This window comes from Notechis scutatus, chromosome Z (genome assembly GCF_049901735.1).
Source record: "Notechis scutatus isolate UNSWTSFEM ecotype Mainland chromosome Z, rNotScu1.2, whole genome shotgun sequence".
Taxonomy (NCBI): Eukaryota; Metazoa; Chordata; class Lepidosauria; order Squamata; family Elapidae; genus Notechis; species Notechis scutatus.
The window spans coordinates 4,684,955-4,698,016 of record NC_142025.1 but is presented as its reverse complement, the minus strand read 5'-3'; the positions used below and the strand labels follow the sequence as shown (position 1 = coordinate 4,698,016).

At 43.4% G+C, this 13,062-nt stretch overlaps 1 protein-coding gene and 1 long non-coding RNA gene across 3 annotated transcripts in view; one reads left to right on the top strand and one right to left on the bottom strand.

Annotated features, from left to right (window-relative positions):
- Positions 1-13,062, top strand: part of LOC148128753 (uncharacterized) — a 271,070-nt gene that overhangs the window by 28,231 nt on the left and 229,777 nt on the right. The gene's annotated exons all lie outside the window — the stretch shown is intronic.
- VILL (villin like) overlaps positions 1-13,062 on the bottom strand; it is a 70,926-nt gene that overhangs the window by 847 nt on the left and 57,017 nt on the right. For both annotated transcript variants that reach the window (XM_087946958.1, XM_087946957.1), the window contains exons 17-19: positions 10,888-11,076; positions 9,577-9,645; positions 2,825-3,067 (exon numbers count right to left, since the gene is read on the bottom strand). In XM_087946958.1, the coding sequence (XP_087803084.1) occupies positions 2,825-3,067; positions 9,577-9,645; positions 10,888-11,076 (501 nt within the window). The remainder of the gene's footprint in view (positions 1-2,824; positions 3,068-9,576; positions 9,646-10,887; positions 11,077-13,062) is intronic.

Below are 13,062 nucleotides of genomic sequence, written 5' to 3'. Positions count from 1 at the left end.
AATGTTTGAATAGTCATCATGTGATCATGGGGATGCTGCCATGGGTACGTGAAAAACAGTCATACCACTTTTCCCCCCCAGTACCATTGTAACTTTGAACGGTCACTAAATGAATGATTTGTAAGTTGAGGACTATCTGCAAATGATTCTCAAATTGGAACTTGGTTTAGCACACTTCTGGAGAGAGCATCTCCCTTGCTGAAACTGATAAGACGTTTCCTGGCTGTGTTAGAAAGAACGTCTTAAAATGCAGAACATCTTTTGGCCCTAGTTGGGGGTGGAGTTTTTGGAAGAGGATTATGTAGCACCCCTACAACTCCAAACTTTGAAAATTATGCTCCTTTCCAAAAATCAATATATCGGCCACATTCGCATGCGCTATAAATGCTCTCCTAGGATGAATTCCACAAATATAGGGTTTTAATTTATTTTTATTTCTTTATTTTGTCTAGCATGTGTTAGATCACAGATATAAGTATGAACATGATTATTAATACATGAAATGGATACGAATAAAATGGGAACAGTGGGACAGGGACGGTAGACACGCTGGTGTGCTTATGCAAGCCCCCTTACAGACCTTTTAGGAATGGGGTGAGTAGACAGTCTAAAATTAAAGTTTTTGGGGTTTTTTGGGAAGAAACTACAGAGTCAGGTAGAGTATTCCATGTTTTTGAGTTTTTTTGAGTATTGAGTTTGTATCTATGAAGGGTTCTCCTTCAGAATTTGGAGGTGGCCCCTAAATCAAAAGATTTTCCGAAGACAATTTTTAAATTCTATTATATCTCTGGAGATTTTCAGTCATCGAGGGCATAGTTGTCTCAAAGGTGCTTTTTCAACCTTAAGGAAGGACTGTTTTTAACCTTAAGGAAGAAGAAGAAAAACATGTTTTGCTTCTCATTCCAGGAGCTTCATCAGTTTCTGATGACTGGGGGTGGAGGGGGATAGAAGGATGGGTGAGATGCCATTTTTAGGATAGTCCTGTTTACTTCACAACTTTTCCTCTGTCACCAGTGGTGGGATTCAAATTTTTTTACTACTGGTTCTGTGGGCATGGCTTGTTCTGTGGGTGTGGCTTGGTGGTCATTGCGTCACCTTGATGAAAGTGACGTCAAGTTGGGCCACGCCCACTCAGTCACATGACCGATGCTGCAGAGACAGGGTGATTTCCTACATACCTTCCCTCCCCCTCTGACCTTGGGCTGACAAAAAAAAAGCACAACCAAAGATCGCGAATGTCTGCCGAGTCTGCCTGCTCTCCTCTTTCTCTGCCTGTTTGTTCTGTATGGCCGAGGAGGAAAAGAGCAGCCAGCTTGTTGGGGAGGCTTCTTGTGCTGCGAAAGAGGCGGCATGCTTTTTTGGGTGGGGCTGGACTCCAGCTGCACCGAAAAAAACATGCAGCAGCTGCAGGCATCTCGCAACAAGGGGGTGTTGGCTTGCTGGCTTGCCGGACCGGGCTGGGCTGGAAAAGGCGTGTCCGCCGGGAGAAAGAAGAAAGTGTGCTCCGGGAGGGCGAGCAGGTTGCTGGATGTCCCGGGGCTGCTGCACATGCGCACTGCATGTGTAGCAGATGCACACGCAGTGCGCATGTGCAGCAGCTGAAGGACATCTGCCCGAGCTGCACTGTGGCTGCCACATGGTAGGGAAAGCTAGGAGAGCAATTGGGGCAAGTGGATGACATGGGCGACCCATGGCAAAGCAGTGCTACCGGTTCACGTGAACTGGTGTGAACCGGTTGAATACCACCTCTGCCTGTCACCTGAGGAAGACTTCTCAATAGAGAAGTTGGCACGGCCCTTTTCCAGAGGCTACCAGACTAGAACCGCAATCACTAACCCATATGTTGTGTGTGAAAAAGACTCAGATACATCATTGTGGGGTGCTTGGTTGTTTTCTTGCTTCATTCCTGAACTAGGTAACATCATCATCAGGAGTGGAGTTTGCAGAGAGGAGGAGGAGGAGGAGGAGGAAGAAGCAGAAAAGAGGAAGAGGAGGACTGTGGGGTGTTCTTTGAGCTTGGTTGTTTTCTTGCAGATATTTCATTACTGAACTAGGGAACATCATCAGTGCTAGAAGGGAGTGGAGTTTGCAGAGAGGAGGAGGAGGAGAGGAGGAGGAGAAGGGGGAGGAGGAGGAGGAGGAGAAAGCAGAAGAGAGGAAAAGGAGGACTGTGGGGTGTTCTTTGAGCTTGGCTGTTTTCTTGCTTCATTCCTGAACTAGGTAACATCATCATCAGGAGTGGAGTTTGCAGAGAGGAGGAGGAGGAGGAGGAGGAGGGAGGAGGAGGAGGAGGAGGAAGCAGAAGAGAGGAAGAGGAGGACTGTGGGGTGTTCTTTGAGCTTGGCTGTTTTCTTGCAGATATTTCATTACTGAACTAGGGAACATCATCAGTGCTAGAAGGGAGTGGAGTTTGCAGAGAGGAGGAGGAGGAAGAAGAAGAAGATTGTGGGGTCTTTGGGGCCTTCTGAGCTTGGTGGTTTACTTGCAGACGTTTCATTACCAAACTAGGTAACATCATCAATACTCTGTAAGAATACCACTAAGCTCAGAGAACTCCGAGGAATCCAGGGTTCAACCCCGAGCTACAAATATTCTCTTCTATAGATGTTCCATTTCTGAAAGAGTCAACAACACTCCCCAAACCTAGCCACAGCCTCTGCAAAGAACAAGAAGACCTAGGTTCCTTCCCTTGTTATTATGATGCAGTACATGGGCTTCTTAGGACAAACATCTAGGGAACATCCCCCAAATTGCACACTGTACCATTGTACATTGTGTGAAGAACCCTCCATTGCATAATGCTAATCAGGACAGCCCATCCTACCTCCTTTTTGGTGGGATCCACACCTTCCGGAAGCTCATCCACCGTCTTGTTAATCAGCAGATCTCTAGGGAATGTACCGATCTCATTTGCTTCTTGCAAAGGTGTGTCGGTGTTGTAACAGTTACTACTGTGAGTAAGTGTTTGGTTATCCTGCAGACTTGACCGGGCTTCTGAAATCTCTGCATTGGCAGTGACAGGCTTATTGCTGGAACTTCTGTGGCTGAAGTTAGCATTTTTCAGATCCTGTCGAAATAAAGGAAAACTTGTGAAATGGAGGGACACTTTGTACATTACTTGGTAGAGGAATTTTATCTACCTTGATTAATCTCAGTTGATCAGATGTAACCAGGAATAATCAGGAATATGATGCAATAAAAATGAAATCCATCTGAAGCTTTCTTCTCAGGGGTGGGATTCTACCGGTTCGGACTGGTTCTATAGAGCCGGTTGTTATGATTCTGTGCAATTCAGAGAACTGGCAAATTGTGCCCCTGGCTGTCCCCTCTCCTGCCCTCCCTGCCCAGTCAATCCTTATCGAGCATGCGCGACATTGCTGACTGCATTCTCCCCCGCCCAGTTGCACTTTAAGGTATTTCTTTTCTTTTTCTCCCTCCTGATGATCAGCTGTTCTGATGATCAGCTGTGCAGGGATCCCCTTCGCTGTCTTACTGCTTCACCCAGGAGGCTTCCCTGAGGCCCAGGAGGCAAAAAACGGGGGGATGCGCTGCAAAAAAAGAAAAGAAAAAGCCATGCCCACCCAGTCACATGGACACGCCCACCTAGCCACGCCCACAGAACCGGTTGTTTAAACATTGAAATCCCAACCCTGCTTCTTCTTACCTGGGCCTTGCCTGGGACAGGGATTCAGTCAGTCATCTTCAGCAACATGAAAATGTGCGGACTTCAACTCCCAGCATTCCTCAGTCAGGCTGGCTGGGGAATTCTGAGAACTGAAGTCCACCCATCTTCAAGTGACCAATCATTGAGACACAATGCCTTACACACACACACAACCTATCAGTGGTGTCACTTGGTGGAAGTGAAACTCACACCATGAGACAGAAACCAAGATGGTACCTGGCCTACACTTTCAACCCAACCCTTATAAATTTAGCAGCTCACCCCACCAAAGTAAACACTTTCCTTAACAATGCAAAATAAAGCCAGACATGTCAGAGAAAGATTAATTACAAAAATATTATCTAAAATTGAGCATGGTGGCAAGGATGGGGGGGCGGTTGGGAAACTTTGCGTTACTCACCTTTTGTTAGTTAACCTAAATATTTATTTATTTTGCTTAATAGTTAATCCAGACCTGGGTTGAAGGAATGGGCAAATCAAGAGTCTATTTTATTAAAAGTTCTGCAACTGATACGATTTTGTGAGCTCAGGACCTGTTATGAGTTTTCCTGCTCTTCTGCCTACTTCTTATGTAGTAGTTCTCAACCTTATGTGGACTTCAACTCCCAGAATTCCCTAATCAGCCTGCATGGATTTCAACTCCTACGATTTCCCAGCCAGCCTGGGGGGGATTTCGCCACTACAAGCCAGTGCATGCGAAAACAATTAGGCACAAAAATAGTTTTTCCCCTGTGCGATCATACTGCTGGACACCTCATTCCCATAGCACTGCCTTAGGCCTAAAGATATTTACCCATAATTTGCCAGCAAGTCTTGGTGGACTTCAATTCTGGGAGTTGAAGTTCACACATCTTAAAATTGCCAAGATTGAAAAACGCTGCCCAACTGGGAAATAGGGAGAAGAATCCCTCTTGTTATTAAGTACCTTTATTCCTTCATGAGTTCCCATGTTTTTCATTTAAATCTACCAAAATTAGCTCCCTTCCAGGAGCTTGGCCAGTGTCAGATAACTGATAATCAGAGTTGGAAGGGACCTTATAGGTCATCTAGTCCAACCCCACGCCCAAGCGGGAGACCCTACACCATTTCTGACAAATGGCAGTCCAATCTCTTCTTGAAAGTCTCAAGTGATGAAGCTCCCACAACTTCCGAGGGCAACTTCTGTTCCATTGGTCGATTGTTCTCACTGTCAGAAAGTTTCTCCTTGTTTCCAGGTTAAATCTCTCCTTGTTCAGTTTCCATCCATTATTCCTTGTCTGTGTCATGTGATTAGGAAGCAGGAGGTTAAAACATATGAAGAACTGTTGCTGGAATTGGGAAGGTCCAGTTAGTATAATGAAAAGAAGAACTAGGGGTGACATGTGTTCCAATACTTGAGGGGCTGCCACAAAGAGGAGGGGGTCAAGCTATTCTCCAGAGCACCTGAGCGCAGGACAAGAAGCAACGGATGGAAACTAATCCAGGAGAGAAGCAACCTAGAACTAAGAGGAATTTCCTGACAGTAAGAAGAATTAATCAGTGGAACAACCTGCCTCCAGAAGTTGTGGATGCTCCAACACTGGAGGCTTTTAACAAGAGATTGGATCAACCACCTGTCTGAAATAGCATAGGGGGTTGGACTAGAAGACCTCCAAGGTCCCTTCCAGTTCTTTTATTCTATGTTCTATGTGTGAAAAATTGATCAAAGCCTTTGGGAGCCCAAAAAAGAGAAATTCGAGTGCTTGATTATGCACTATGGGATTCAAAAAATCTTAGGGCTTGTCAACATTTCAGGGGGAAATTATGTAACCATTGCAAAAATAACAATATACTAGAAAATCAACACGTTTTTCATCTTGGAGACCTTTAAGGCGATTAAGAGCACTCCTGAAAATAGATACGATGCAGCAGACTGGAGCTTTGCTTTTCAGAATATTGGATTTCTAGTTCTTTTCTTTTTCTTTTCTTTTCTTTTCCTTTTCTTTTCCTTTTCTTTTCCTTTCCCTTCCCTTCCCTTTTCCTTTTTCCTTTCCTTTTCCTTTCTTTTTTTCTTTCCTTTCCTTTCCTTTCCTTTTCCTTTCCTTTTCCTTTCCTTTCCCTTTCCTTTCTTTTTCCTTTCCTTTTCCTTTTTCCTTTTCCTTTCCTTCTTTCCTTTCCTTTCTGGATTAGCAAAATAAAAACATAGAAGGAATATATGTTAATTGAGGCAGCCTTGAAGTACTCAGCTCTCAGTAAGCTTTATCTTAATTTCTATCACAAGGTAACTAATCTTTCATTTTATTAAGACTATAATTCTTTCTTAAAGATAGAAACTCTACAAGTATGGGAAAGTAAGACTTGCTAATCATGAATATCTCTGCTTACATCATCTATGACCTATGCATACGTATGAGAATATCTTTTTCTCTTCCTTTCCTGAAATATAAAAACATGAATGGATCTTTTGGTCTGCAGGGGTCCCTCTCTTTATTTTCCGGAGAATATTCTTCCAATGCTCACTGAATGGATGGATGGATGGATGGATGGATGGATGGATGGATGAGCGAATGAACGAACGAATGAACAAAATACTACATTGAGCCTTCATTATCAAAGGGTCCTTGGTGTTCTCTGAACTTGGTTGTTTTCTTGCAGATGTTTCATTATCTGGATTAGACCTAGTTTGGGTCATGACATCTCTGCAAGAAGACCACTCTCTCATTAGAGCTATAAATATTTTCCTTTATTGATACTTCATTATTGATTTGGGAGTCCTGCTTTTGAATTTCACATGTGCTCTTGGCTTGTAGACAGAACTGGAGTGAGTTTGTAGGAACAACAATAGCAATAAAGATTAAGACTTGTATACCGCTTTACAGTGTTTTACAGCCCTCTCTAAGTGGTTCACAGAGTCTTATCTTGCTCCCTGACACAATACAGATACAGATCATCAGAGTTGGAAGGGACCTTGTAGGTCATCTAGTCCAACCCCCCTCCACCCAAGCGGGAGACCCTACACCATTTCTGGCAAATGGCAGTCCAGTCTCTCCTTGAAAGTCTCAAGTGATGGCGCTCCCACAACTTCAGAGGGCAACTTCTGTTCCATTGGCTGATTGTTCTCACTGTCAGAAAGTTTCTCCTTATTTCCAGGTTAAATCTCTTCTTGTTCAGTTTCCATCCATTATTTCTTGTCTGGCCTACAGGCACTTTAAAAAATAGCTTGACCCCTTCCTCCCTGTGGCAGCCCCTCAAATATTGGAAGACCTCTATCATGTCTCCCCTGGTCCTTCTCTTCACTAGACTAGCCAAGCCCATTTCCTGCAACCGTTCGTTGTATGTTTTAGCCTCCAGTCCCCTAATCATCCTGGTTGCTCTTCTCTGTACTTTTTCTAGAGTCTCAATATCCTTTTTTATAGTGTGGTGACCAAAACTGGATGCAGTATTCTGGGTGTGGTCTTACTAAGGCTTTATAGAGTGGTATTAGTACTTCCCTTGATCTTGACTGTATCCCTCGGTTAATACAACTTAGGATTGCATTAGCTTTTTTGGCTGCTGCTGCACACTACTGGCTCATATTTAGCTGGTTGTCCACTAAGACTCCAAGATCCCTCTCACAGTTACTGCTATTGAGCCTGGTTTCACCCAGTCTATATGTGTACTTTTGGTTTTTCTTGCCTAAGTGTAGGACTTTACTTTTCTCTATATTGAATTTCATTTTGTTAGATATGGCCCAGTGTTCTAGTCTGTCAAGATCCCTCTGGATCTTGAGCCTATCTTTTTGGATGTTAGCTATTCCTGCCAGCTTAGTATCACCTGCAAATTTGGTAAGTTCCTCTTCTATTCCATCATCTAAGTCGTTAATGAAGATATTGAAGAGTCCTGGGCCTAAGACGGAACCTTGTGGCACCCCACTGGTTACTTTCCCTCCATGTAGACTTAGACCCATTAAGGACTACTCGTTGAGTACAGTTTGCCAGCCAGTTGCGAGTCCATCTAGTGGTGGTGCTATCTATTCCACTTTTTTCTAGCTTACTAAGAAGTAGGTTGTGGTCTACTTTATTGAATGCCTTGCTGAAAACTAAATATATTATGTCCACAGTATTTTGCTGGTCTACTAATTTAGTTACTTCGTTGAAGAATGAAATGAGATTGGTTTGGCATGATCTGTTTTTAACAAACCCGTGCTGACTGCTAGTTATTACTTTACTTGTTTCTAGATGTTAGCAGATGTTTTTTTATTATCTTTTCCAGTATCTTCCCGGGTATTGATGTTAGGCTGATTGGTCTGTAGTTTCCTAGGTCTGGTTTTTCCCCCTTTTTTGAAGAAGGGAACCACATCAGCTCTTTTCCAGTCCTCTGGTAGTTCCCTGGTGCTCCAGGATTTTTGAAAGATATGGTGCAGTGGTTCTGAGATGACCTCTGCCAGCTCCTTTAAAACTCTGGGATGTAATCCATTCAGGCCCCGCTGATTTGTTTTCATCAAGATCAGACAGGTGTTCTCTTACTATTTTTTTGCTTATTTTAGCTTTTATTTCTGGTTTGTCTTTTACAGTTATGTTTTTGGTGGGTTGAGCTATAGTTTCTTTTTGCGTGAAGACAGAGGCAAAGAATGAATTAAGCAGTTTTGCTTTCTCTCTGTTGCCTGTTACTTCCTTGCTGTCTTCTCTCTTTAGCGGACTGATTGTTTCCTTGATTTTTTTCTTGTTATTTATATGTTGGAAGAAACTTTTTTTATTATCTTTGACTTTTGTTGCAAGTCTTTGTTCATTCTGAGCCTTTGCTATCCTGACTTCGTCTTTGCAGATTCTGGCTATCTGCTGATATTCTGCCTTAGTTATTTGTCCTTCTATCCATTTTTTGTACTTGTCCTTTTTTTCGTTCAATTTGCCAGAGAGATCTTTGTGCAGCCATGCTGGTTTCTTCTTGGATATCTTGTTTTTCTTTCTTCTTCTTTTTTATACAAATTTTATTAGTTTTTAAAGACAAACAAAACATAAGAACATAAAACCTCTTTTCTGAAAACTACTTGTAAATTTTAACAAGGCAAGTAAAACATTGTTTTATACAGCATAGTTCTAAATTATCACATTTCCATATAAACACATACATATCTTTTTCAAATTTCTCGTTATTTCTCCCTTTACTTTTATTCAATTATATAATATAGAATGGTAAATAAGATAAGTAATGGTATACAAGATGAGCATGAATTTGATTTAGGTCTGTACAAAAAGATGTAACCCGGGGTTAAGCCACTTTCCAAAAAGAAGTTTTATGTTTCTATGTTTTGTGTTTTGTGTGTTTATGTTTGATTGAGAATTAATAAAAACTTGGAGGAATGTTAGAAGAGAATAATTGTAAACAAGCCAGATGAAAATATAAGTATAATGAATAAAAACATATAAAATAGATAAATATAGAAAAGAAATCTTGTTTTTCTTTCTCAGTGGTATTGTGCTGGTCTGGGCTTCTATGATCATACTTTTTAGAGTTTCCCAAGATTCTTGAGTTGTTTTCCCCTTTAGGATTTTCATCCATGGAATCTTTCCTAAGTTCTATCTTAGTTTATTGAAATCAGCTTTTTTAAAATCCAAGACTCTGGTGTCATTATGTTCTGTTGCTTGTGTTTGTGTTTGAGTCAGCCTCTTGCCCCCAACAATCTAGATCCTCAGTTTACCCACCTCAGAAGGATGGAAGGCTGAGTCAACCTTGAGCTGGTCAGGATCAAACTGTTGGCAGTCGGCAGAGTCTGCCTGCAATACTACATTCTAACCACTCTGCCACCACAGCTCAATGGCTCGACAGTAATGCTAATGGAGAACTTGTCCTTGTTCAGGTATCCCCTAATTCATTTGCTTTATATGTGGGATCCCAAATTCCTGGAAGGAGGCAACCCCCAACTCGCACCTCTGCAGTCCATCAGGTGTACTCACCATTGTAATTTCTGATATGGCAGATACATCCCCTAAACTGCTCTTCATCTGTTCATAAGACTTCCCATCCTAAAAGAGCACAGAAGGGATCATGGTTTAGAAAATAAAGGGATGATTAAGTTAAGCCGTATAGCACTGTTGCTGGCATAAATCTGAAGGAAACTTTCCAGAGGCAAGGAAATGGGAATTGTACAACCAGCTTGTCCTTCAATCTAAAATATGTTTTTAATTAACATTTTCTCAGCCCGTTAACGGTATCTTTCTTTTAATTACACCGAGGTTGGACTGTTGCAATGGTTTTGTGGATCGTACATGTTACACTGTGCAAAGTGTAACGGGTACAAAATGATTAAACTATATTCAATAATTTCTGCAGGAACTATGTTGAGAAACGAAGGAAGGAAGGAAGGAAGATAATGAAAGTAAGAAGGTTTGAAGGGAGGGAAGGAGGCTGTGAGGAAGAAAGGGAGGGAGGGAGGGAGGGAGGAGAAAGGGAGAGATGGCTAGAGGGAAGAAGGAAGGAAGATGAAAAAGAAGAAGGGAGGGAGGGAGGAAGGATGATAGATGAAAGAAAGGTTTGAAGGGAGGGAGGCTGTGAGGAAGAAAGGAAGGAAGGAGAGAGGAGAAAGGGAGAGATGGCTAGAGGGAGGAAGGTGAAAGAAAGAAGGAGGAAGGCAGAGAGGGAGGAAGAAAGGAAGGAAGGAAGATGAAAGAGGCAGCGATGGTTGGAGGGACAGAGGGTGGGAGGCAGGAAGATGAAAGAAAGAAGGATGAAGGGAGGGAGGCAGGGGGAAAGGGAGGAAAGAAGGGAGGAAGAGGGATGGATGAATGGAGGGAGGGAGGAAGAAAGGAAGGATGAAAGAAAGAAGAATGAAGGGAGAGAGGAAGGGAGGGAGGAAGATTTCCAATGCTTCTTGCCAGACTCCCACAAAGAAACTCAACGGAAGTAGGAAGTTAAAGGTGCTTCTCTCTTCTGCTGTGTCTTTCTCCAGCCTTACTCATTCTGTTTCTCTATTTAGGTGAGGAAATATCTCTGAAACCCTGACCCAATGGGGCATGGGCTGCCTACTTCATGATTAAACCTACATTTTCTTCTTCAATTCGCCTTTTCCTTCTGATCTTAGTTTCACAGCTGCGTTGCAAACCTTCCCTTTGCCATCATCACCCTCAGGTGGGGCTACATACACCACTGGCCTCCGTTCCCCATCACAATTTGCAAGACTTGAGTTTTCAAACAAGATACAAGAAAGACGAATGGCGGCCAATTTTGACTAAACGTTCAGGTAGCCCCAAAATTGTTTTTGGACTTACGCTCCACTTGTAAGGGTCCCAGGCAGTGAACCAACCGGTGAAGTTCAGGGGCTCATGACCTTGTTTGACGGTGATGATTGGGGTTGCTACATCTCTCCCCGCTGGGTGGTTCTTCAAATATTCTTTGGCTGCAGAAACGGACTCCGTCTTTTCATAGCTGTTGGCAGTTTTCCCAACCCAAAGGAAAATCTGAAGGAGGGGAAAGAGGAAACAGGTTGGAAGGAAAAGAGCTAGAAAGCCCCGAATCTAGACGTCGGTTCTTGAAGCCATTTCATTTGAAGCCGGGGGGAAGAGGGTCCTGTCATCACCACCAGGTGGCGCTAATAATACACATTTTTAGGGCAAACTCCAATACGGGAGGTTCGTTGGGTGACTGTTCAGATGTACAACAACGCTGGAAAAAGTGACATCTGGCTAGGGCTGGGCTGCTGGGGGTTCGCAGGGGTTCGGGAGAGCACCTAGCTAAGATTCTGTGCAGTTCAGAGAAACTCCCCCGCCCCATATCCCACTCCTGCCTGGCCCTGCCCACAACAACCTTTCCGGAGTCCCCATGCGGCCCGTTTTCAATGCAGGTAAATGCAGGGCATGCGCAGAGGCTCAGGGAGGGCAGAAAATGGGTGTTCAGGAAGGCTGGAAACAGGCCTGTTTCCAGCTTCACGGGAGCCTCTGGAGCCCGGGGAGGCCATTTTCACCCTCCTGGAGGTTCGAAGAAAGCTTCCAGAGCCCAGGGAGGACAAAAACTGCCACCATGGTGCAGGAGGCCGACTAGGCCACGGCCACCATGGTCCCGCCTACCCAGCCACTGGGCAGAGAACCCGTTGCTAACATTTTCCAAGCCCACCCCTGCTTATGGCTGTTTTTTTCCATTCCAACCTTTGCAGCATCCTCTGCCACGGTCCCCTGATCAAAATTCAGATGCTTGTGCCACTAGTTCATAGTTGTGATGGTCGCAGTGTCCCTGAGGTCACACGATCCCTGTCAACTCATAAAATATTTCTATGGTCTTTTTAAGAGTTGCCAACAGAAAGGGAGGGAGGAGCAGTGCAGCAGCTTGCAAAACCGAAACTGCATTCCATCAACATTTTCAAAGATAGTTTCCAGGTGACGGAAGTTTCTGCCGTGCAAAATTCTAACTGGAGAGCATGATGGATGACTCTTGGCTAGGGATGTGTCCCATTGGAGAATATACCCAAGGGGTGGGGGGGAAAACAGGGCCAAGGGTGACAGTGAATTGTGTGTCTCAGAGTCGGCTACACCCAGGCAGTGCTGGACATGTTAACTCTCAATAAATCCTTTTTAAGTTTTGGAAGTTTGGCTCGAGACTCATGATTTAAATGGAATCCTGACAATCCCCTTTTGCGACTTTCTGACAAACAAAATCCATGGGGGATCCAGATTCACTTAACAGACAGGTATTACCAGTAACCCATCAAATGCAGGGGTTTGCTTAACAACTGTGGCAAGAAAAGTTGTAAAATGGAGCAAATTTCATTTGCCAATTGTCTCATTTAGCAAAAGAATGTTGGGGGCTCAGTTGCAACCAACCGTAAGTCGAGGGCTACCTGTGTTGTGAATTAGTGTTTGTCAACTCTGGCAGCTTTAAGATGTGTGGACTTAAACTCCCAGAATTCCTCAGCCAGGATATGCTGTAGCCTAACCTATCTCAAAACCACCAGATCTGGGTGTGTTGCGTCACAGCCAACGTTGTAACACAGAGAGTCCTCAACTTATGACCAATTGCTTAGTAACTTTTCAAAGTTAGAGTAACTGACAACCTGGTTTGGGACATTTGGCCATTGGGCATTTTCAGTGGTTTGCAACAGTTTCCATCATGCGACCACAATTTACAACTTCTGGTTTCTAGCAAAAATGCCTATTGGATAGAATGGACTTCACTTCACAATGGCTATGTTTGAAAAAGAAGAAGAAGAAGAAGAAGAAGAAGAAGAAGGTTTGTAAACATGGCAGTTGTTAAGAAAGTCCATTTGTGATCAGTGATGTCATGAAGTGACCTGTTTAGTGACTGCCATTACTTATCACTGTAGGAAGTTAGCACCTACCCGTCTCCTAGAAAATTGAAATATCCTAGGAAATATTAAAAAGGCAGAATATGTCTTTTAAAAAGAGTAGAAACTCAGAAGCAGAAACTCACCCCCACCTTTGTTAATGGGTGGG